At 43.1% G+C, this 25,050-nt stretch overlaps 1 protein-coding gene across 5 annotated transcripts in view; it reads left to right on the plus strand.

Annotated features, from left to right (window-relative positions):
- LOC122811506 (AP-2 complex subunit alpha-2) overlaps positions 1–25,050 on the plus strand; it is a 2,640,839-nt gene that overhangs the window by 1,535,150 nt on the left and 1,080,639 nt on the right. For all 5 annotated transcript variants that reach the window (XM_044083382.1, XM_044083385.1, XM_044083386.1 and 2 more), the window contains exon 15: positions 16,090–16,247. In XM_044083382.1, the coding sequence (XP_043939317.1) occupies positions 16,090–16,247 (158 nt within the window). The remainder of the gene's footprint in view (positions 1–16,089; positions 16,248–25,050) is intronic.

Raw genomic sequence — 25,050 nt, forward strand, 5'->3', positions numbered from 1 at the left:
AGTTTTGGATTATTAGCTGCCTCGTCTTTGTTGCTTGGTTTGCTGCCTGGTTCAACATTTAAGATCTAAGCACTGTGAATTTGGTGTTCCAGTAGTTTGTGGAGTACTCCGTGGTTTGGTTCATCTGATTTTTAACAGTTGGTTTTTCACATTTCTTTGGTATGGCGTCTCAGTAAGCAGTGGACATAAGTTAAAAATAAGAAAGGAATGCAGACATGCCTTAAAAACCTAAGGCAGAGAAACTTTCACATTTAAATTTCTCATGCTACAAGATATACCCCTCATTGCTTACCTGTTGATGTCAGCATTATACTTTGTAATATGCTATGCAGAAACCTGTGTTTCATAGAGAGGTCTATATCCAAGATAGCAAGGTACTTTTCCCCTTTTAGATAACGCAACACTGAACAAGTCAGAAGAAAGCCTTAACTGTGGGTGGCCATATCTAGTCTTCTGGTGCAGGAGTCTTTGGGACCCCTATCCCATGATTTTGGTTCTGTGCACCTGCACCATCCACCATTTCTTTTTTGACCATCCCTCCTTCCAGGCAATTTACAGAGAATTATGCATACCCAGTTTTGGAAGCATTTTCTTACTTTTAAATGCCTTCTTGAAATTTTGGGTTAGAGCAGTTCTGAATTTTGTAAATTGGTTATTCTGTCATCTATGACACCTTAAGAAAAATATTTCAAAGAATTTCACTATGGAAGACAAATTCTGCTAAATGACCACCACTTGCAGTGCTTATTTCACGTGTGTGTGTGTGTGTGTGTGTGTGTGTGTGTGTGTGTGTGTGTGTGTGTGTGTGTGTGTGTCAGTGTCATCTGCAGTAATTGCTGCTCCTGGCCTGAAATCTTAAGGCAGCCTTTGGGCTTCTACTGGGAACTATTTGCTAGTAGCTGTAAGAGTAGAGACGCACATGCACAGAAAAAGAAAAAAAACTAACGAAAATGGGGAAGTCAAATTTATAGTACCTAGAGGAGGTAGGTAGGTAGAGAGAGTACATGGCTTAATCAGTCCAGCAGTACCACTGAGAGACATTGGGTCTAGTGAAGTGCTTAGTTTACCAGTGGTCCTGTGTAACTGTTTTCCTGTCTGGCCCTTTAAATGACAGACAGAAGGGACCAAGTTACATACTGCTTGCTAGCTCTTTTTCTAAGTACGCTGTTGTTCTAGGGTAAAGAACTTCTAGCCAAAGGGAATAGACCTCTTCAATTATGGATTAGCATCTCAAGGTAGATGTGTCTTCATTGACACCTGCCCTGTTTCTGCAGAGTTTTGACTGTAGGTGGTTTGAAGAAGAATATGTGACTAACTAGAACACAGTTCATTTGCAGACCATCTAACACTTCATCTTTGAATCCTTTCTTATCCAAGATATCCTGTTGATTCCTATTGAAATGTCACTTGGAAAGTAGAGTGCTGAGAAGCTTTAAAAAAAAAAAAATAGAAGAGCGACTTTCAAGAACTGCTTTTCTCCTTTAAACTTTATGCAGGGGAGGGCTAGCCCCTCACACCCCCACACTTGTGTATACCAACTCTGAGATCTCCATTCCTCAGAGAAAAGGGAATATTGTGAAAAATTGCATCTTGGACTTGCATGTAAGTCCATTCTTTCAGCAATTCACTCCCCGTATTTTGGGACTCTTTCAAATGGTTATCTATACTCACCACTTGGTTATGGTACTGGTGAAGCGGATACTGTATCCTCAAGCTCCCTTGGAGTACATCTAATTCAGAGAAATGTTTATTAATGTAATGATTTTTTTAAGAGAGGTTGGGTTCTTAAAGAAGACCTTAGTTATACTGAAGCTACTTGGGCCACCTAGGCACAGAAGAACCTAGACTGATGGCTGATGTTCATCGTGTTTCACTGCTGCAGTCATTACACTTGGGTTATCCTGCCGTCAGGTGGTCCTGCAGTCGGCCAGAGTTTCAAAGTCTTGGTCCTGTGTTGGATGCTGTCACTTCTTCCCTGACGTCAGTGCGTAAGGGGTATATAAGATGCAGCTGACGCCATTTTCTTCAGTCTTTCTTGCCGCGCGGTGCCTGAAGCAAAAGCAGTTCGAAAGTGCCAGTCAGCCGATTCCTGAAATTTCAATTCAAATTTCAATAAAGCTAAGTACCCTGTTGGGGAAAGTTTTTCTTGACTCAGACCAATGTCAGTAAAAGTTAATTGTATTTCTTGTGGGAAGCAAATACCTCATAAGGATTTTCATTCTTACTGTATTCCATGCCTAGGCCCAGATCACAACGTCACTAGTTGTCGGTTTTGTGCTAGATTTAACAAACACACTATTAAATGTCGGTTTGATTTTGCACGCCATTATTTTGGCCGAAGGTTTAATTATACCATGCCGTCAGAGCAACCGAAGACTGGAATTCACAAAAAACGCAAAGATAAGGATAAGGACAGGCATCCGAGGCCCAAAACTGACGAAACCTCTTCTAGGTCGGTCGCCGGTTTGCCAGATCTCAATGAGACGCTTTCGCAGCCCCTGACACCTGTTACCTCAAAGCCACAGACCGCGACCGACTCCCACGTGGAGTTGCCTAGGCCTCTGGATACTCAAGGTGTTGGGCCTATGGAGACTAACCCTTCAGATGGGTCCGGAGCCGCTGAGCAGGCTTCGGCTTCTGAGGGTGTTTTCAGACCTTTACAGCTTACCATTGCATCTACAGCCAAGTCTAAAGCAACATTAAAGACAAAAAAGCAAGTACAGCATTCACCTGGACAGGACTCCATGCCTAAAAAGCAGATGCTCAAAATGGCCGAAGACTTAATTACTCTGATCAGGGGTACCCATCCCCCTCCTGATAAAAGGCCTAGGCAGGATACAGACTATGATTCCTCTGACTAGATTTCTATATATTCTGACTCCTCTTCAGACCAGGGATATTCCTTACCCCCCTATGAGGACTCTGATGCTGAAGAATCTATCCCTTCAGCCTCTCCTCCTGAGGATTATTCTTTTGGGGAAACTTTACAGACCATAAGGGAGCATTTCCACTGGGAGGGCCAGGATTACTCAGAGTCCAAAAAAAGGCTCAGAGATTTTCTTTTTTTGCCTCAGCACAGGCCCCTTGCTATTCCGCCAGTGTTGGATATTGTGGACGATGTGTTCTCTGAATCCAGTTTAAATCCGGATTCATTACCCCCTGCTCCAGTCAAGCCAGACAGGTACTACAGAGTCCCTGACTCACACAAATTTCTTTATAGAAATCCTGCAACTGACCCAGAAACTGTTTCCCAGGGTCCCAAAGGGGTAAAGGCATCCACAGCTAAAAATCCGGTTCCCTCTGGCAGGGATTCCAGATCATTAGACAGATGGGGGAAGAAAGTTTACACCTCAGCAACATTAGCAGTAAGAGCTTTAAACTGCCAGTTTCATATGCTTAAATATCAACAATATTTACTGTCTCAGTTAAAACAGAAAATGAGTACAAGTGCAGAACAACCTGATTTTAAGGAAATGCAGGATTTATTGCATGCAGTTGAACAAGTAGGTAAACATACTTTGCAATGTGGTTTTGATTCATTAGAAGCTTCTTGTAGAGCAGTAGTTACAGGATCTGTGATTTGAAGGCATACTTGGTTAAAGCAACAAACCTTACAAGATCATGTTAAGGCGAAATTATTAGATGCTTCTTTACAGCAAGATATTTTATTTGGTGTTAAAGCAGAGGAGGTATTAAAGAAAATGGAGGATAAGGCAAAATCTATGCAAATAGTGGAGGATTTCTTACAGGTACAGCCACCAAGATTTAGCAGAAATTGGCCTACAAAAAATTGGTCTTTTCCAGTGTCAGACAGGCCACAAAGAAGCAGATACAGACGCCCAAGAGGCAGATCTCAACCCCAAGGATCTTACAGACCACGACAGTGGGGTGCTTCAACACCCAAAGGAGGTGAGGACAAGTCACAACCTTACAGGAAACCATCTCAATGACTTTCCCCTTCCAATGCCAAACTACTCTGTTGGCAGCTCCCTTAGGGGGGAAACTAGCACTTTTTCACAAAACTGGCAAACAATCACCCAGGACAAATGGGTGCTGAATATTGTGTCTCAAGGTTACAGGTTCCACTTTCACACTTTACCAAGGCTAAAAGGAATGCCAGACCTGCCACAAAATCAATGGGCAGAGGCACAAAAACAAATTACAGCCCTCATGGATGTGAGAGCTATTCAAAAAGTACCACAGCAGGAACAAGGACAAGGTTTTTACTCAAGACTCTTCCTGGTCCTCAGAAAGGACAAAGCCTGGAGACCCATTCTAGACCTTTCCACTCTAAATACTTACCTGGATGTTCTGAAATTCAAAATGTTGACACTACAGCAGCTCCTTCCCATGTTGGGCAAGAAAACTTGGCTTGTTACTTTGGACCTCAAAGAGGCATACCTACATGTCCCTATCAGACAGAATTGCAGAAGATACCTCAGATTCATAGCTGGTTCAATGCACTACCAATTCTCTGCACTGCCCTTTGGCTTATCTACTGCACCCAGGGTCTTCACAAAGTGCCTGGCACCAGTAATTGCATTTTGCAGACAAAAAGGAATTCAAATTTATCCATACCTGGACGACTGCCTGATTCAAGCAGAGAGCAAGGACATTCTTCTAAAGCATCTGGCATTTATAAAACAGTTATTAAGTTGCCTAGGGTACACAGTAAACGAAAAGAAGTCAAAACTAGTGCCCTCACAAGAGATAATATTCCTGGGTGCCAGCTTAAATACAACGGCCCAGATGGTCTCACGCCAGACAAACAAGGACAACTGACTCAGTGTTTTCATTTGATGGCATCAAAGTCCCAACTCCCTGCAAGGAAAATTCTGCAGGCCTTGGGCTTCATGGCATCCTGCATACTTCTAATTCCATATGCCAGACTGCATATGAGGAAATTACAATGCTACCTAAAAAGTGTTTGGAATCAACACTCACAGCTTGGAAACGGTAATACCACTAATTCCCTGCCTGCAACAGGAGTTTCGATGGTGGGCACAGGCATGTCACCTCAACAAGGGTCAGGCTTTCACACTACCCACAGCCAGGCAGACTTTTACAACAGATGCTTTGGATTACACATGGGGAGCACACATGGCAGGAAAATGAATTCAGGGCAAATGGACCACAGACCAAATGCATCTACACATCAATCAAAAAGAGATGTTGGCTGTACAAAATGCCCTAACAGCTTTCAAGGACCTTCTGCATCCAGGACAGTTATTATTAAAGACAGACAACACCACAGTAATGTGGTACATAAGCAAGGGGGCACTCATTCTTACCCCCTATGCAGACAAGCCATGACCTTGTGGAACACAGCTCTAACTTATCAAGTACATCTGCAAGCAGAATTCCTGCCAGGAAAGAAAAATACTCTGGCAAACGACCTAAGCAGAAACATCATGGATCGTCACGAGTGGAAATTAAATCCACAAGTTTTCAGCATGATAATGCAAAAATGGGGGTGCCCGGACATAGATCTCTTTGCCACCCCACTGAACTGCCAACTGCAAAAATTCTGCTCATGGACTTATCATGCAGAAGTATGGAATGTGGATGCTCTTTCATTCAGCTGGAAAAGCCTACACGTTTATGCCTTCCCTCCTCTGCCTCTCCTTTCGTAGGTTCTCCTAAAAGCCAGACAAGAAAAACCACAGATGATTCTGATTGCTCCAGACTGGCCATGCCAACATTGGTACCCAATCTTAAAGAACTTAGCTCAAGGCCCACCTTGGATTTTGCCTCAAATTCCACACCTCCTGACTCAACAAAACAATCTGATCCTACACAGTCAGCTCAAAATCTTATCCATGGCTGCATGGCAAATTCATTAGCCAAACTGGCAACACCTCTCTCAAAAGCTGTTATGGATGTCATTTTGGAGGCCAGAAGGCCTAGCACCAGGAAATCTTATTCAGAAAAGTGGAAGAGATTCTGTGCCTGGAACCAGGCTCAAAGCCTTGACCCTATTGTCCCTAACATACCTCAGATTCTACAATGCTTAACTGAGATGCTGGACAAAGGACTATCCTTCTCATCCATTAAGATCCACGCTTAGCCATCTCGGCTCATTACAACACAGATCCTCCTATTTTCTCTCATTCATTGCTAAAGCAGTACCTCAGAGGGGCAAAAAACATGAGACACCCCAGAGAGCACCAACACCTACTTGGGACCTCAATTTTGTCTTGGAAAAACTCACTTTACCTTCTTTTGAGCCAACCAATACAGCAGAAATAAAATGTATATCATGGAAAACTGCCCTGCTACTGGCAATAACCTCAGTACGAAGAGTCTCACAACTACAGGCACTAATGGCAGTGGAGCCCTTCATCATTTTTCACCAAGACAGGGTTTTCTTAAGAACAAACCCTTCATTTATGCCTGAGGTAGTATCCAGTGTGGCTCTCAATCAAACTATTCACTTGCCAACATTTTATCCAAACCCCCAGAACAAAGGGGAGAGGATTCTACATTCCTTGGACATATATAGACAGTTATGCTTCTACTTGGACAAAACAAAAGCTTTCAGGAAAACTGAGCAATTGTTTGCATCCTATGCTGCAAGATCACAGGGAAAGGCTATTTCAAAGCAGACCATTTCAAAGTGGATAGGACACTGTATCCGGTTCTGCTACACACAGCATGGGAAGCCTGTACAATCTAACATTAGACCACATTCCACCAGGGCAACTACAACTTCTACTGCCTATCTTAGAGGAGTACCTACCAGGGACATTTTGGAAGCTGCAACTTGGAGTTCAGTGCACACCTTTACCAAACATTACCACTTGCCTCTTTACTCCAGATCCAGAGCTGGCTTTGCCACTGCAGTGCTGCAGGGCCTCATAGCCACACCAAATCCTCTCTAGAACCAGCCACCCTGACTCAGCTTTGGGATTCTTCCCAAGTGTAATGACTGCAGCAGTGAAACACGATGAACATAGTACAGTTTTGTACCTACCATAAATGTAGATGTTAGAGTGTCTTCACTGCTGCAGTCCTGGTTACCCACCCGCCTTCCCCTCTTCATTAGCTGGGGCTTATCTATATCTTTTTACACTATACTTTTTATGTGGTGTATTTGCTGGCTGCTAAAGGTTATGTTTTTACCTTATGCATGTTTTGTAAGCAATATGTATTGCCTATCTTTTTGGGGGCACCTGACATCTGGGGCAAGAAAAACTGAAGAAAATGGCGTCGGCTGCATCTTGTATACCCCTGGCGCACTGACGTCAGGGAAGAAGCGACAGCAACCAACGTTGGACCAGGACTTTGGAACTCTGGCCGACTGCGGGACCGCCTGACTGCAGGATAACCCAAGTGTAATGAATGCAGCAGTGAAGACACTCGAACATCTACATTTATAGCAGGTACAAAACTGTACTTTCCCTAGCTTTCCATGCTTTTGAGTGCATGTTTAAAGGTGTCCAGGAAGCCAGGCTTTCAGCCACCAGTACGCAAGAAAACCCAGTAGGTTCAGCAGAGTACCAGACTCCTATTTAAGTACCTGTACTAGAATCCTGTAGAAAATCCAACAGTAGTTTTCCTACATACATCTAGAGAATTAAAACTGGACCTTGCTCCCAAGTACCATAAACTGTAATAAGAAAAGTGGGGTTCTGGATCACTGGCAGCAAATTTACACTGCTGTTAATGTAAGCTTTACAGTTTTGAATTTCTAGACCTTTGTGTTAAATTTGTTAAGGGAATATCCTCAGCTAGAAAGAGAATGTGACAGGTGACACAACAGAGGAGGCCTTTTAGAGTGATGGTTTTCTCTAAGGTGGTGAAGCTTGCCATTAATAGTGGCTGTGATGCTGTACATGCATGCAGCAGACATGCAGCTAGAGGACTTGGAATGAGTAATCATCCTTAACTTTAGGATTCAGCCAGTGCAAGATGATGCCAAGGGGCAGCTTTTGGATACCAACGGTTTGCTGGGTCCCTGTCCCATAAAATATTTTTAAAAAAATGAAAAAAGGGGGAGACATTGGAATCCGTTAAACAAGGATGTCCTTCAAGAATGCAACTGCAGTCATAACATATGGGTTGTCCTGCCTCAGGCAGCCCTCGGTCGGCCGGATTCCAAAGTCTGGGTCCGACGTCGGCTGATGTCGCATTTCTCTCCGACGTCAGAGTGGCTGGAGTACATAAGCATCAGCTGACGCCATTTTCTTCAGTCTTTCTTGCCGCGCGGTGCCCGAAGCAGAAGTAGTTCGCAAGTGCCGGTCGGTCAGCTCCTGTATTCTTCGAATCCGAAGTCATCAAAAAAGCTAAGTACCCCGTTGGGGACCTTTTCTTGCCTCAGCCAATGTCAGAAATTACTGAAAAAGTTAATAATTGTCTGTCTTCTGGTAAACAAATACCTCATAAGGATTTCCACTCTTACTGTCTTCCTTGCCTTGGCCCAGACCACGACGTCTCGGCCTGTGTCGCCTGTGCTCGCTTCAATAAGCGCACTCTCAGGCGCCGGGCGGAGTTCGCTGAAGACTTTTTCGGCGAAAAATTTGCTTACACCATGCCGTCGGAACTTCCGACATCGCAAACTCCCAAGAAACGAAAAGACCGGGACCGACATCCTCGGCCCGCGTCTACCTCCGACTCCATGCCAAAACATACCGCGAGTGCTCCGGTTCCCCCTGAGACGGTTTTTCCACCGCTCCGAACCGAAGACACCGCAATACCGACGACTCCGATAACAGATACCACTCCGACGCCCGTTATAGATTTTCCTCCGGATACTGAAACCGAGGAAATGTCTGAGACCATTGCTGTAGATAAGGTCACTCCTGCACGTGGAGCTGCTAGGCCTCCTATGGCCATGTCTATTAAGGCCTACACTCGGGCTAAGGCAGCCAGCAAGACTAAGCACCTTACAGCAAAAGCCTTACCTCAAACTACTCCTGAGACACAAATCATGTCTATGGCCGCAGACTTAATTTCCATGATTAGAGGTTCACAGGCCCATCCTGAGAGAGGATCCCAGCCTCCTCCTGATAAGAGGCCCCGGGTTGAACCCTCTGAATCTATCCCCTCAGATGAAGATTCTGAGGACTCTGTCCACTCCGAGGGCCAGGAAGAGCTCTTTCAGGCCTATGAGGACTTTGATGCAGAGGATTCCATCCCCTCGGCCTCCCCTCCTGAGGATATTTCTTTTGAGGAAGTTCTGCATATCATGAGGGAACATTTCAAGTGGCAAGGCCAGGAATATTCTGATTCCAGAAAGCGCCTTCGAACCTTCCTTAAAAAGCCCCAGCACAGGCCCTTAGCTATTCCTCCTGTGCTTGATGTTTTGGATGATCTATATTCTGACTCCAGTGTTACCCCTGATTCTCTTCCTCCTGCTCCAGCCAAGCCAGACAGATATTACAGGGTCCCAGAAACACATTCCCATTTATTCAGGGCCCATACTGTTGATTTAGAAACTATTTCTCAGGGACCTAAAGGTGTTTCAGCTTCCACCTCTAAAAATCCCTTGCCTTCCAACAGGGAAGCTAGGTCATTAGAGAGATGGGGAGAAAGGTTTACACCTCCACCACTTTATCTAGGAGAGCTTTGAATTGCCTTTTTCATATGTTACAATATCAGGATTACCTGTTAGATGACTTACAGAAAACACTGGCCTCTCCTGACCCTTTAGACAGGAAGTCTTTGCAGGAAGCTGTACATAATTCTCAACAAGTCAGCAATCACTTTCTGCAGTGTGGATATGATGCATTGGAAGCTTCATGTAGGGCAGCTATGACAGGGGCAGTCATTCGCAGACATGCATGGTTAAAAGAACAACCTCTACCAGATCATGTTAAGGCAAAACTTCTGGATGCACCCTTGGAAAAGAACAAGCTTTTTGGTACTAATGCTAAAGATGTGTTAAAGTCCATCGAGGAGAAAGCAAAATCAGTTCAGACGGTCAAAGATTTCCTCCAGGTTCAGCCCCCCCCCAGATTCAGCAGGAATTGGCCTTCAAAAAACTGGTCCTTTCCTAATCCTGAAAAATTTCAAAGGGGTAAAAACAGGCGTGGCCGAGGAAGAGGACAATACAGAGGGCCTTACAGGGGACGACAATGGCAGCCAGCAAACCAAAGAAGTGACACAGGGGTCTCAACCGCCCCTCAGACACAATCTCAATGACTTTCCTCTACGTCCGCCAACCAAGGAGCAAATAGAAGCACCCTTGGGCGGAAAATTATCTCTGTTTTCAGACAATTGGCACAGATTGACAAAAGGCAAATGGATTTTGGACATTATAGACCAAGGTTACAGGTTCCATTTTCATACCTTACCAAGAAAACAGGGCATGCCAAACCTACCACAAAACCAGAGGGCAGAGGCTATCAAGCAAATTTCTCTGCTTGCTCAGATAAAAGCAATAGAAAGAGTACCACAACAAGAACAAGGCCAGGGGTTTTACTCAAGACTGTTCCTTGTTCCAAGAAAAGAAACTCAATGGAGACCAATACTGGATTTGTCCGCATTAACCACTTTTCTCATAGTACCAAAGTTCAAAATGCTGACTCTACAGCAACTCCTTCCCATGCTGGGCAAGGGGTCTTGGCTGATTACTCTGGACCTCAAGGAGGCATACCTGCATGTCCCTATCAGACACAGCTGCAGAAGATACCTCAGATTTCTTGCAGGGCCAGAGCATTATCAATTCTCAGCATTGCCATTTGGATTATCTACTGCGCCCAGAGTATTCACAAAATGCCTGGCTTCAGTAATTGCCCATTGCAGGCTCCAGGGGATCCAGATTTACCCGTACCTGGACGACTGCCTTATACAAGCGGACGACAAACTAATGTTGACAAAAAACTTGAACTATGTCATACAATTACTTCAGGCTCTGGGATACACAGTCAACTTTCAAAAGTCAAGACTTCAACCATCCCAGCAAATAACCTTCTTAGGAGCCAATCTAGACACAGCCTCTCAAATGGCTTACCTGACAGAAGACAAGCAAGAGAAGTTAACTCATTATTTCAAGGGTTTGGCAAAACTCACCCAGATGACTGCAAGGAGATTCCTACAGGCCCTGGGTTACATGGCATCCTGCATTCTCCTGGTTCCATTAGCAAGACTACACATGAGAAAGCTTCAGTGGTACTTAAAAAGCCTATGGTCACAGCACAACAACAACTTAGAGACAACCATTCCGCTCATTCCATGCCTACAAAAGGAATTCCTATAGTGGGCCTCGGTAAGCCAGGCAAACACAGGTATGTCATTCAAAAAGCCTCAGATAACACAGACCATGACCACAGACGCCTCAGACATTGGATGGGGGGCGCACATGGAAGGCAGATGTATACAAGGACAATGGTCTCCAAAGGAAACACATCTGCATATAAACCAAAAGGAAATGCTGGCAGTAATGCATGCCATCGAGGCCTTTCGACAACAACTTCAACAAGGCCATTTACTGATACGGACAGACAACACCACTGTGATGTGGTATATAAACAAGCAAGGGGGCACCCATTCCTACCCCCTTTGCAGACTGACAACGAATCTTTGGGAAAAATCACTGAGCCTGAACATACAGTTACAATCCCAGTTTGTTCCAGGCAAAGACAATGTGCTGGCGGACAGCCTAAGCAGGAATTTCATAGATCCTCACGAGTGGAGGTTACACCCAAAGATCTTCACACAACTCACCTCGACATGGGGCAGGCCAGAAGTAGACCTATTTGCCTCTCACCTCAACCATCATCTACAAAAATTCTGTTCAAGGACATATCATCCACAAGCTTGGAAAATAGATGCTCTTTCATTCAACTGGAACTTCCTAAAAATCTATGCATTCCCACCTCTGCCACTGATGACCACTGTATTACTAAAGATCAAAGCAGAGAGACCCAAGGGGATCCTAATAGCTCCAGACTGGCCAAGACAACACTGGTACCCACTACTACGGAGCATATGTCACAACAAGAAGTGGGCCCTTCCCCAATGGCCCCTACTTTTGACTCAGCACAACTTCAAAACAGTGCATCCAAACCTTCAGACACTGCAGCTGACAGCCTGGGAGATCCCATGAATAACCTCAATCTATCTCTCTCCAAGGAAGTTCAGCGGATATTAACAGAAGCTCGAAGACCATCCACCAGAAAGGTTTACTTGACAAAATGGAAGAGATTCAGCATTTGGAATACCAGCAAGGGTCATGATGCATCACTATTGAACATCCCACTCATCCTGGAATATTTGGCAGATATGCTTCAGAATGGACTCTCATATTCTTCCATAAAGATACATGCTTCAGCTATTTCAGCTAGATATAACACTGATCCACCTGTGTTTTCACATCCTTTGCTAAGGCAATTCCTTAGGGGAATCGAGAACATTAAGCCACCAAGAAAGGCTCCAGTGCCAGCTTGGGACCTCAACTTTGTCCTAGAAAAACTGACTCTACCTCCTTTTGAGCCAGCAGCTTCAGTGGACTTACAATTCCTCTCATGGAAGACAGCTTTCCTGTTGGCAATTACCTCAGCAAGAAGGGTTTTGGAACTACAGGCCCTAATGGCAATACCACCGTTCATAATCTTTCACCGAGACAGGGTCTCCTTAAGAACCAACCCTACTTTTATGCCAAAGGTGGTATCTAGGGTTTCTTTAAATCAAACTATTCATCTGCCTGCTTTCTTCCCCAATCCTGAAAACAAAGGGGAAAGACTGTTACATACCTTGGACATTCACAGACAACTTAGCTACTACCTGGACAGAACCAAGACCAGTAGGAAGTCTGATCAACTTTTTGTAGCTTACGCCCCCTGGAGTACAGGGAAAAGCAATTTCAAAACAGACTATTTCAAAATGGATTGGACATTGCATCAGATTTTGTTATTCCTTCCATGGGAAGAGTGTTCCAGCCAATGTCAGACCACACTCCACCAGAGCTACAGCCACCTCTGCAGCATTCTTAAGAGGGGTGCCTACAAAGGACATTCTAGAAGCTGCTACATGGAGCTCCGTGCATACATTCTCCAAACACTACAATCTCCCTCTATACTCCAGATCCAGAGCAGGCTTTGCTTCGGCAGTCCTGCAGGGTTTGATTGCCACACCATCTCTTTCCTAGAGCATTCCTCCTCCCCCAGCTAAGCTATGGTATTCTACCCATATGTTATGACTGCAGTTGCATTCTTGAAGGACATAGTACAGTTTTGTACCTACCATAAATGTAGATGTCCGATAGATATGCAACTGCAGTCGGATTTTCCCTCCCTCCATACCCCTCTATGCCTTGGGTCCACTCCTATCCCTGTTCCTCTTAGCTGGGGATATCTGTTATGGTGTATCTGTTTATTGCTTACTTATTTGTTTGGAATCCTGTTTTTTCCTTCCAATTTGATTACAGCCTTCCTTGGAGGGCACCTGGCATCTGGGGCAAGAAACACTGAAGAAAATGGCGTCGGCTGATGCTTATGTACTCCAGCCGCTCTGACGTCGGAGAGAAATGCGACATCAGCCGACGTTGGACCCAGACTTTGGAATCCGGCCGACCGAGGGCTGCCTGAGGCAGGACAACCCATATATTATGACTGCAGTTGCATATCTATCGGACATCTACATTTATGGTAGGTATAAAACTGTACTTTTTCTTCACCATCCAGTATGTAAATAAAGAAGGAATTTACCTCATCAGGCATTGGCAGTGTTACAGAAAACATCTGAATACTGAGTATTGTTAACAAAGAATGACCTTAAAACATGCAGCTGGAGGTAAGCACCTGGGTAAGAGGAAGAGTAAATAAGTCCCCTCCCTCACAAGGACACTACTGACACTGTATCAATAAACTCGTCATCTCACATAGCAGAGGTGCTTCTCCATATCCTGGGAGAAAGAGTCGACTTCTCTCAGGAAGTCTCACTTGTCAAGTCAAAGTTCTTTAAAGTTGTGACAGCTGTTCTATCTCCAGGTCTTGCTTCTGCTGTAGAGCCTGTGATCTGTTAGGCCTTCCATCTGAGGATTCAGAGATGATTGAAGCCACCAAGAAACTTTCCACCTGGCAGACATACTTTGCCAAGTAGATGCTCTCCACTTGGAGAGAAGGTATTTTGTACCACACAATTTAATCAGCTTGTACTAGTTTCTACTCTGTCATACACTTGTATAGTTTGGAGCTTTGTTACATATTCATTTTTGCATGTGTCACGTGTTTTTGCCATTAAGAAAAGCAGGAATGTAGTCCAGCATCTGTTAGACCCTTAAAAGGGCAGTACATCTCCACCTCCCTTTGGAGGACTTCTCTCTTCCTCCAGATGTAAACTTCATTATTGCCATGGTTGTCTGTTTTTTTTTTTCTTCTACCATACTTGTTGGTCAGCTTTGAAGCTTGTCCATTAGAAAATATTTCCAAGGCCTGGTGGCTGTGCCTGCAGGATCTTGCAGCTTCAGCAAAAGCATAGCTGGTTCAGGTAGTGCCCTGGGCCAATACTATGAACCACTGTTCTACCCCCTTATCTCTTCACATGAAGAGAAAATAAAATATTATTTCTTCTAAACTGTAGCAAAAGCAAACAGTTGCTCTGTTTATTTCTGCTGCACATAGTGCTTCAGCACACTTTTTTTTTAATACTAAAAATCTTTTTAAACTATACCCTGCCTGCATGGAGTGCTACAGAGTTCAGGTTTTAGTTTTTAAATGAGTAACTTTTAAACTGTAGCAAACTGCTTGTTACAGTGTAGACCACACATGGAGCATTATAACGTTCAGGTTTGACCGTAAATGCAATACTAGCTTTTAAAATCAAGAATTGCATTAATGAGCAATTTGGATGGGCTGATCGTGCCCCCCCCCCCCCCCCCAACACTTTGAACCTGGGGCTGTTGTCCCTCTCACCTCACTAAGCTACACTACTGAGCTTCAGACCCTTTTCTGTAAGGAACCATAACTGTTTCTTTTTTTCCTCAAGTTTCAGGTTCCCTTACATCCAGTCCACTTATCTTCCAAAAAGAGGTGTCTTGAGTCATCCTTAAAGTGGTCCATTCATTTTCCTGTTCTCTTTGTGAGTGCAGAAACTAGGAAAGCAATCCATTTATATCCTGGATGGAACCTTCAACTTCTGTTCTGTGTGAAAAAACTATTTGTATTTTAAACAAAAGTACAGATATTTTTGTCTTTTGTCAGAGATGGTAGGGCTTTCAGTTGTCAAACAAACCCTTCCAAATAGACTGCCAGCTGTATTATATTTTACTCTGAGGCATTATGACAGAAATGTAGAAGGCAAGGAAAGAATGTTTCATGTTGGTGTTCACTTGCACCTGCTGTTTATTTGTGTGTAAATGTTTGAGACAGCAGTTGGTGCTTGGTTCTGAATCTGATCTTAATAGCTTTTTGCATTACTTGGACAACAGACTCTGCCATGCCAGTTTGTCATTTGTAGAAAAGTATAACATAGCTTTTGAAGTTTTTTTGATAACCATTTTTTTCTTTTGTCCCCTGTTGAATACCTTCCAGCTCATTGTGTTCTGCTTCCATTACTCTTAACCTTTGTACCCTCAACATTATACACATGGGAGTGGGTACCACCTTGGCCAAAGACAGGTTAGAAAGAGAATGAGAAATGCAGAGTGGAGCACTGTCGTGAACATGAAATTTTTTTTAAATGCCCTAACAAGGTGAAAGTGCTCTCATCATGCTTATCACCACACACATCAGACAGTAAAGTAAAATCCTTAACTGCCGTTTGTCTTGTGAATGTAGCATACTCATTATCACTGGGTAGTACCTAATTGCAGACAGATGTCCCTTCCCGACTAGACTAGCTTCCAAAATGTTGTTCTTTCATACTACCTCCATGGCTCCTCCGATAATAGAGCTGCGATCTGATCTCTGGTCATCTGAGTTGCAGTTATTGCTGTATGCTTCTATGCTACAGATCCTGATTTGTTTTGCTGTGAAAGGTATAGAGTAGGTGATATAAAATGAGCATACTAAGATTGAAGACAATAACTTACTGGTGAAAAACTAATTTGGGAATTAGTGCTTTAGATACAATCAAAGCACTAGTGTGGGAATAAGTGTTTATCCAAGTGTATAAGACGTTTAATTGATTTTTTTTTTCCAATTTCAGTCCACTCCTTCTCCATCTGCTGATCTACTAGGCCTGAAGGCAGTAGCTGTTGCAGGCTCTGCTCCATCCAGTACTGGAAATCTTTTGGTTGATGTTTTCTCTGATAATGTTCCTGCAGTAACACATTTGACCCCTGGATCTGAAGACAATTTTCTCAGGTAAGAACCTGCTCTTGTGTAGTGAAGCTTCTAGAAGTGGAAGAAAGTTCAACTATGTCTACTGATATTTGACTGTATGTGATATGTCCGATTTATATTTTGCATGTAATTGTACTATGCTTTTTGTGTTGGCCATTATGGTTTACTTTTGATGAGATTGTTGTCCTGATATCTCTGTGCATTGTGTATTAAGTGTTTTATGAAATCACTGGTTATTTTTTCACTTGTAATTTTGTAAAGTGTCTGTCCTTCATTTAATCACACTAGTTTAGTTTAATGATAACATGATTTGAGCATGAGTGTTTGCATAAGGCACTTTAAGCTTTCTTCACATGCTTTCTTGTGTCTGGCTGAGCTTTGGTAGTTTTTGCAAGAGAAATGGTATCTCTAGTGAGGGTTGGCTTTTAAAGAATGACTCTTTCCTGTTGTGTGACTGTTAGTCTATGCTTCTTACCTTATTCGCCATGATGAAAATCCAGAAGGGTGCTCACAGTTATGCTTCCTTGAGAGTATATTTATTTTACAGTTGTTTGTCGGGTTAGTCTGACTGGACTCGTGGCCCCTTTTCAGCAGAGACCTGTGGGGAAAGCCCCAAAAAAGGAAAAGAAGCTATCAGAATGAACAAATGAAATATATATACATAGAATAGAAATAAAAAGATGCAATAGTAAAAATACATTATGTAAAAAATTGTAGTTAAAAAAAAAAAAAAAAAAAAAAGTATGACAGTATGCATTAAGACCTTGTACAAAGAATAACACCAACCATGTTATACATACAAATCAGTATTGGTAGATACAAGAAGCTTGCTTGGACAGAGTAAAGATAAGTTGTATGGCAGGAAAGAGCAGTAGAACTACAGATTTGATTTTTCCTGTACACCTGCTGTTCCCATGTATGTCTCCAAGTTTCCTGATTTTTGTTATCCAAGAGTGTTTTAATGTCTTTCATTTGGACCTTTTTTAAAGGTTCCTTTTATTTTGTTTAACTTTATCTTCCTTGGCAGCCCTTAAATTCGTACTGTTTTTAAACTTTGTAATGTATATATTTTGTAGTCTTTGTCAGCAGCAGACCCCATTTTCATTTATGCTGTACTTGAATTCTGTTGGTTTCCAATATGGATGGCAGAAAATAAGGGATTACCTCGATAATATGCACAAGGTTGGAAAGATTGCTATTAAGCAATTGTTTTTTGATGATAACACTAGAGCACAAAAACTTTTAGCACGATGACTCAGGTAAAAGAAAGTAGAAAGAGCTGTTGCCAAACTTAGGGAGCCTGTAACATGGAAGGTAGCAAAAGATCCTGTAGAGGTATTAGAAATATTTTGCAAATTCTATGAGAGTGTCTGTAAAGTAGAGAAATTTAAAAACCAAGAAAAAGATACAAATGGAAATGTTTATGGAAGAATTAACTATACCAAAGTTAGCGGTAGATGAGACGAAATTACTAACAGGATAGGAGGGAAGGCAATAAAAAATGTGATGTATAACCAGTCTACAGGAAAGTCCCAAGGAATAGATGGTATTCCTGTAGAAGATTGGAAGCTAGGAAGAAAAAAATTGATAAAGATCTGGAAGGTTTTGTTTAACAGTATTTTAAGAGGAGAAGTACCACCACCATCCTGGAAGAAAGCAGTGGTAGCTGTAATACCTAAAGAGAGTAAAGATCCACCAGATCCAGCTTCATACTGGCCCATTCAATACTAAACCATGATTGTAAAGTGTTGATATCTACAATGGCTAAAAGTATTGTGGAAATAATGCCAAACTGATAGATATGGATCAGTGTGGTTTTGTGGAGGGGAGGCAAACATTTGACAGCATTAACAGAACATCAATGATTCAGAAGGAAGGAAAATGTAAAAAATACCATTGTTGTTGGGTCTTGATGCAGAGAAAGCATTTAACAGAGTAAGCTGGGACTTTGAGCAAGGCAGTGGAAGCATTTGCATTTCCTGAAAAAAATATACGGTTGATTAAGAGGTGATATGAGGGATTGGAGGTGAAAATTAAAGTGGGTGGGGTCCTCTCTGATAATTTCTGCTTGAACAGAGGAACCAGGCAGAGATGTCCTCTTTCCCCTTTATTATTTTCATTATATTTAGAACCATTGGCAAAGAAAATAAGGGACTCAAATTCAAGGATACGATTGGTATGGTAGTCAAGAAAAGCTGGCTTTATTTGTAGATATTTTATACCTGACAAAACCAGAAAGAGACATGACCGCGTTGTGGAACATTTTAGGCAGTTTCAGGTATTTTTGGGATACAAAATTAATGTAGCAAAAACAGACTGTAAGAGTGGATTATGCAGCCACATATGAACTGGTTCAAGAATGTCTGTATTTATGGGGATATAATAAAATGAATTATTTAGGAGCATGGATTAGAAATGGTTTTACTGTGGCAGCTAAGGATATATGGGAAGAGACTAAACAAAAGATAATACAAAAACTGACAAAATGGAAGCTTTGTGTGTAATGTACTAGTTTGTGTGTAATGTACTAGTTTGCGTGTAATGTACTAGTTTAGATCTTTTCTGCTGTTTTTTTTTTTTTTTTTTTTTTTTTTTGTGTGTAATGTATTATCGTGGAGCTTTTCTCCCCGGGCCTCCACTGAAAACGGGCTTTCGGGCCCAGTGGACTTCCCCGGTTATCAAACTGGAAATAAATAAATAAATAAATAATGGATAGTAAGATATAAGCAGTTAAAATGTTTTTATTCCCTTTAGTCTTATTTATTATTTTATTTATTTATTTGCATTTGTTTACCAGGATGGTCCACTGGGCCGAAAAGTGCCCATTTTCAGTGGAGGCCTGAGAGAAAAGCTCAACATACAAAAGAAATTTAAATACAATCACATTTTCTATATACGTAGATAACTTAAAAAACAGACATGCAGTCATACATTTCTAGCTAGAATAATAAAGGCAGTATACATTATATATAAAATATGCAAAGTACAATTTATCATCTGCTTTGTATACTGTAGAGTGAAGACAGCAAGAGATAGTTGCATAACAGTTAAGCAGAGGGGAGAAAAAAGTTAGTGAGATCAGATGGGGGAAGATATTTTTATCAACCAGAGGAGAAGTTGTGGATAGCAATTAATAAAGAGCTGAAGGACTTTATCTGGGAGGGGAGGACGGCAAGAGTCAAGTGGGATAAGCTGATTCTTCCTGTAGAGCAGGGCGGATTGTGATTACCCAATTTGAAGGGGTATTGCAGAGCTACACAGTGAAGACTCCTATACATAGCACAAACAAATTGTAATTCAAAGTGGAAAAGAATGATGATGAAACGGGGGGGGGGGGGGGCGCTCAAGAAATGAGGAGAGACTGCTATTTTGGATGCAGGCCTTTAAGGTGAATAACAATAATCATACAGAATATTATATCCATAAAGTAGCAGAAAGTATTTCATTAACTATATCAAGACAGGAATGAAGAAAGGAGATTCTGCCGATAGGGATTACTGCAGTTAGCAACAATAAGCAATAGGAGGCTGGAATTTATTGGAGAAAACTGGCAAAAGAACCAAGGTATTGGGAGCAAATAACTAGAGGGGGAAAGATGATAGAATGGGAAGACACCAAGAATTTTATTTTGACTGCAGGTTAAATTACCTTCCTTATCAAGGATTGATATCAGAGTATAGGCAAAGAGAAGGAAAGTGGAGGTCCTAAAAAAAGACCAACACTGATAGAGTTTTTAATAGAATCTGGAACAGAAGTTGTCATTAAAATAGGAATAATTAGTAGTGCATATAAAATATTGCATGATAACTATAAGAATCAGTCAAATCAAAGGAGGTTAGAAAGGATTGGGAAGAGAGATTGGATAAGCAGTTCACAAAGAAACGATGGGGAGGATATATGTATGTCTCCCAAATATGCAGAAAAATCTAGATGATTTAGGATTTTTGCCAAGAAAAGTTTAGATGGATATTTTTATACTTCAAGTAGACACCAAAAATGTTTCCTCAGACAGACAGCAAATGTTGGAGGTGTGAAAGGGAAGAAAGAGGCAATTGGGAACATATTTTCTGTGAGTGTGATGAGTTGGTGGACTTGAAGGATTCCCTGTGGGATGCAGTGTTGGAGATGCTGGGTGAGCAGATTGGTCTGATGAGGGAGATGATTTTTCTGAGCTATGATACAGAATCGGAATTGCCTAGATATGGTGAGGCCTTGCTGTGTTCAATAATGAAGGCTGCCAAAAAAGCAATTGCTAGAAAATGGAAATCAAAATGTAAATCTTCTAAAGTAAACTCTCAGTTAACCAGAACTCAAGCAACCAGGAAAAAAAAATTGAAGTACAGTACGATTTTCATGTATTGCACTGCCCCTCAGAAGGAAGATAGGAATATATTCCCTCTCTCCTCAACCCAAGAACAAGTCAAACCAAACAAATAGTATAGGGGTACAGTATTAGTCAGGCTTATTTTTAATAGTAACTCTCAAGCAACCAGAAACTACAGATGTTATGTTGTCCCATCTCACCTTTGTTCTTGCTGGTTGGGTTCGGAGCTGATCCTCTGCTCTGACTCAGCCGATTTACTATAGCTCGAGGGCTTTTACTGGCTCGAGGCTAACCCCTATCCCAACATGCCTAGCGGTAGCTACCTAGATCTCATTTGCCGTTTGCAGCATCGAGATTGCAACTACTGGCTCAGGCCAAGTACTTAGTGCTTTTTTCACTTATATTGTTATCCTTCCAGGGTTGTGTTTAACATTGTTAGAGCGGATATTATCCCATGTTAGTCTAACAACCTTTTTTCTTCTTGTTGTGGGTATTTTTTGGCTGTCGTTTTTCTTCTCAGGCCTTCCCTTCTCTGTGAGCCCGTTAAATTAGAGGGTTCTTCTTCCCCACCCTTTCTGTGATAGCCGTTTAAGTTAGAGGCTCTCCTATTGGGGGAGTTGCCCTTTAAATTAGAGGCTCTCCCCCTTTCTTTTTCTTCTCTTTCCCTTAAAAAAAAAAAAAAAAGTTTTCCCTTTCTGTTGTGTGCAATTAGCTATTACAGCTTTTTTTTCTAGCGCTATGGTAATTGTTTCTGTCAGTTATCCACTATGTCCAAAAAGTCGAAACCTTCTGGGTTCAAAAAATGCGACTCGGTTGCCAAAAAATGTCCCTTACGGACGGGCGCACGAGTTGTGTATATTGTTTGGGAGCTGTTCACCTGCAGGACTCATGCTCTATCTGTCCTGCTTTCAGTTTCTGAGTCCTACAGGAGAGAAAGAATAAGTTAATTTTGTTTGGCGTTGAAGAACCCTCAAGATTCTTCGTCTCAGGGTCCTCAGCCAGCTAGTGTGTCCGAAAAATCCACTAAGCCATCGGTTCGGAACAGACAAAATCCACTGTAAAACCTTCTGCACTGTCTGTTCCCAGTGTAGGCTCTGACAAAGCTAAGTCTCCGGCGGCTCCATCTGTGCCTCTGAGCCGGTCCGGACCCATAAGAGATCAAGGTCTCTTCCTTTGGAGCCGGTATGCTCTGCTCCACAGTCTCCTTTACTGCAGTCTGGAGCGAGCAGACACTGGTCCACTTCGCACTCGTCTTGATCCTCTAAGCTTTCGGATCATGATGTGGAGAGAGTGGTCAATAGGCTCCTCAAGTCACAGGCACCTGCTAAATTATTATCAAGGCCAGCCCATAAAGAATTGGCTCCTTCGGCCCATCCAGCTTCTCCATCGGTTCCTCCTCCAACTCTTCTGAGCTCGGAGCAGGAGTGCATGCAGGCCATGGTGATGGAACCGTCGTCTCCGGTTGCTTCTCTTTTATCGGTTCCAACAACTGCTCTGATCTCCTCGATGTTTCTGTCCATCGAGGGATCTGGGCACCAAAGTTCTCTCGCCAGCTTCGAGGGGGAAGTCGCATCTGCCTTTTGATCCACTTTTTGTCTGTAGTGAGTCAAAAGGCGTGGAGCGCTCCAGAGACCATGGAACCACTTCTGGGGAGACCGAATAAATTTATTACTGCTCCTGATGATAAATCCTTCCTTTCCGAAGGGGTCCCTGTTGATGCCATGGTGGTGGCAGCAGCCACTATGAAGGAACTTTCGGAAACTTCTTCATCTGTCCATCTGCCGAACAAGGAGTCTAGTACAGTGGACAGGTATAGGAAGTGTATGTTCTCTTTAGCGACCTTTACTCTCAGGTCGCTGAATTACTTCTCACACTTCACACAACTTCAGAGGGATCTCCTCAAGGAGCTAGGGGATACCCTGCAAGATCCTACAGCTGAGGGAGTTGCGAACAGGGTGGCTTCCCTGCTTGTGACCTTGACCTTCAGTGGTCAACTCCTCCATGAGGCTTATTTCTTATGCAGCAGATGGAGCGAGTAGGGCAGCAGATACCAGAGTAGCTTTATGGAGACATTCCTGGATGCGCCTTTGTCAGTTTGCAGAACCTTTCAAGTCTTCACTTACCAATATCCCCATCTATGGCTCTTCCTTGTTTGGGCCTCTGGTAAAAGAGACTCTCACCAGGTGAAAACAGGATGGCAAGACTCTCTCTGCCATAGGAGACCGTTTTTCCACTCCATCTAGACCCTATCCTAAAGGTCAGAAGAGTGGAAAGATGTGATTTTGAAAATCCCAGGGAGCTTTGCCTGACACACATGGAGATTTTTCCCTCAGGGGCAGAGGGGGAAACAACAATGGAAGACGCTGCCCTCATGACAGAGGTCCACAACAGCAGGGCGACAGAGATACATTCTCTGCTAGGCCCTTCCAGCACTCCTGAAGGGAGGCTCGATTGTCTGCCTCTGGAGGCAGTCAGGGGCAGACTACCACTGTACCCAGCAGCTTGGCAAACTATCACAAGAGAAACATGGGTGCTGTCTATAATATCCAAGGGTTACAAAATTCCTTTTTCCCATTTACCCCCTGAAAAGAAAAACATTCTATCCCAGATGTTCCACCCAGTCTTCGGGATCAAGCAATCCTAGAGGTACAAAGATTGCTAGAAAAAAGAGCCATCCAAGAAAGTCCCCACATACCAAATCAAATTTGGAACTTGCTCAAGGTTCTTTTTAGTTCCAAAAAAAGATACGGGACTGGAGACCCATTTTGGATGTCAGCAAACTAATCAGTAAAAAAGACCAAGTTCCAGATGGTAACACTGCAGTCCATTCTTCCTTTCTTGAGTCAGGAGAGTTGGATGTGCTCCATAGATCTCCAGTATGCATACTACCACATAAAGATGGACAGGCAATCCAGGAGATTGGGAGCAGGTCATTATCAGTTCAGAGCCCTGCCCTTTGGTATCACCACAGTCCTCAGGGTGTTCCAGTGTAGGCAGTGGTCACTGCTCATCTGAGACATCTAGGATTCCAGGTGTTTTCATATCTAGATGACTGGCTTCTCTCTGTTACCACCGAGCATCAACTGATCAAAGCACGGTTCTTCACAGTCCAAACTTGTTCCCAGCTGAGCATCACCATAAACTATGAAAACTCTGCCTTGTTGCTTTGTCAGTCTGTTACTTTTATAGGGGCAGACTTAAATACAAGATGCATGATAGCAAAGCTGCCTCAAGACAGGGTGTCAACCATTCGTCAACAAGTTTTGTTTCTCATAAAGAAGACTAGAGTTCAGGCAAGAGAAGTATTACAAGTCTTGGGCTCAATGGCAGCAGCAGTTACACTAGTTCCTTTGCCACGCTTCCACATGAGGATTCTGCAGTGGCTTCTTTTTGCTCTTTGGTCTTTCCAGGATTTACCAGTGCCACACATGATCTTGATCACGGAAACTTGCAAAAAAGGACTTAGTATGGTGGCTCGTCTCCTCCCAGGTGACTCTGGGCAGACCCTTTTTAGAACACCTTCCAGTAGCCACCATGACGACGGATGCCTCCCAGATAGGGTGGGGGAGGTGTTAATTGGGACAGACTGTCCAAGGAATGTGGCAGCCTCACGAGTACCATTTGCACATCATTGTTCTAGAGATGAGAACGGTACTTCTGGCGTTGCAAGCACTTCAAGACTACCTACCTACTGAGACCATTGCAATTCAGACAGGCAATATGTCAGTGGTATGGTACATCAACAATCAGGGCGGAACCAGATCTTACCCATTGTGTCAGGAGGCACTTCAAGTATGGCAATGGGAGATGTCTTCCCAGCGTTTTCTGATTGCGACGCACATTCCTGGGAAATCCAGCGTGATAGCGGACAGGTTCAGCAGGGCTATCCTCATACCTCACGAGTGGTCCCAGAAGCAAGAAGATGCAGACTTGATTTTTCGCAAATGGGGCCAGCCATGCTCTGATCTTTTTGCCACTCCCCTCAACAAATGCAGCAGCTACTTCGACCTAGTCCTCCCTCTGGGACAGTCACCCAGGGATGCACTTGATGTTCTTCATGTTTAACTGTTGCAGTATTTACATTTGGGTTATCCTGCCAGGGGTAGCCCTCAGTTGGCCGGAATACCAGAAGCTTAGTATTTCTGCGTCGGTTGCTGTCGCTCCAGGACTGACGTCAGGTCGTCAATGGTATAAAATCAGGCAGCCGACGCCATTACATCAGTCTTTCTTGCCGAGGAGCCAGAAGCAGTTCGCATGAGTGCTGATTGGCCGCAACCTGAGTTTTCGTTTCCGAATTGAAGTTGAAGTCTTCTAAAGCGAAGTACCCCGATGGGGATCCTTTTTTCTTTCTCTAACCAATGTCAGAAAAAGTTAACAATTGTCTTGCCTGTGGAAAGCAAATACCACACCAAGACTTCCATTCTTACTGCGTCACCTGTTTAGGCCCAAAACCACGACTTCCCTCGCTGTCGTTTTTGTGCTTTGTTCAACGCCAGAACT

This window comes from Protopterus annectens, chromosome 9.part0, assembly GCF_019279795.1.
Source record: "Protopterus annectens isolate FY-2018-M chromosome 9.part0, PAN1.0, whole genome shotgun sequence".
NCBI classification, from domain to species: domain Eukaryota; kingdom Metazoa; phylum Chordata; order Ceratodontiformes; family Protopteridae; genus Protopterus; species Protopterus annectens.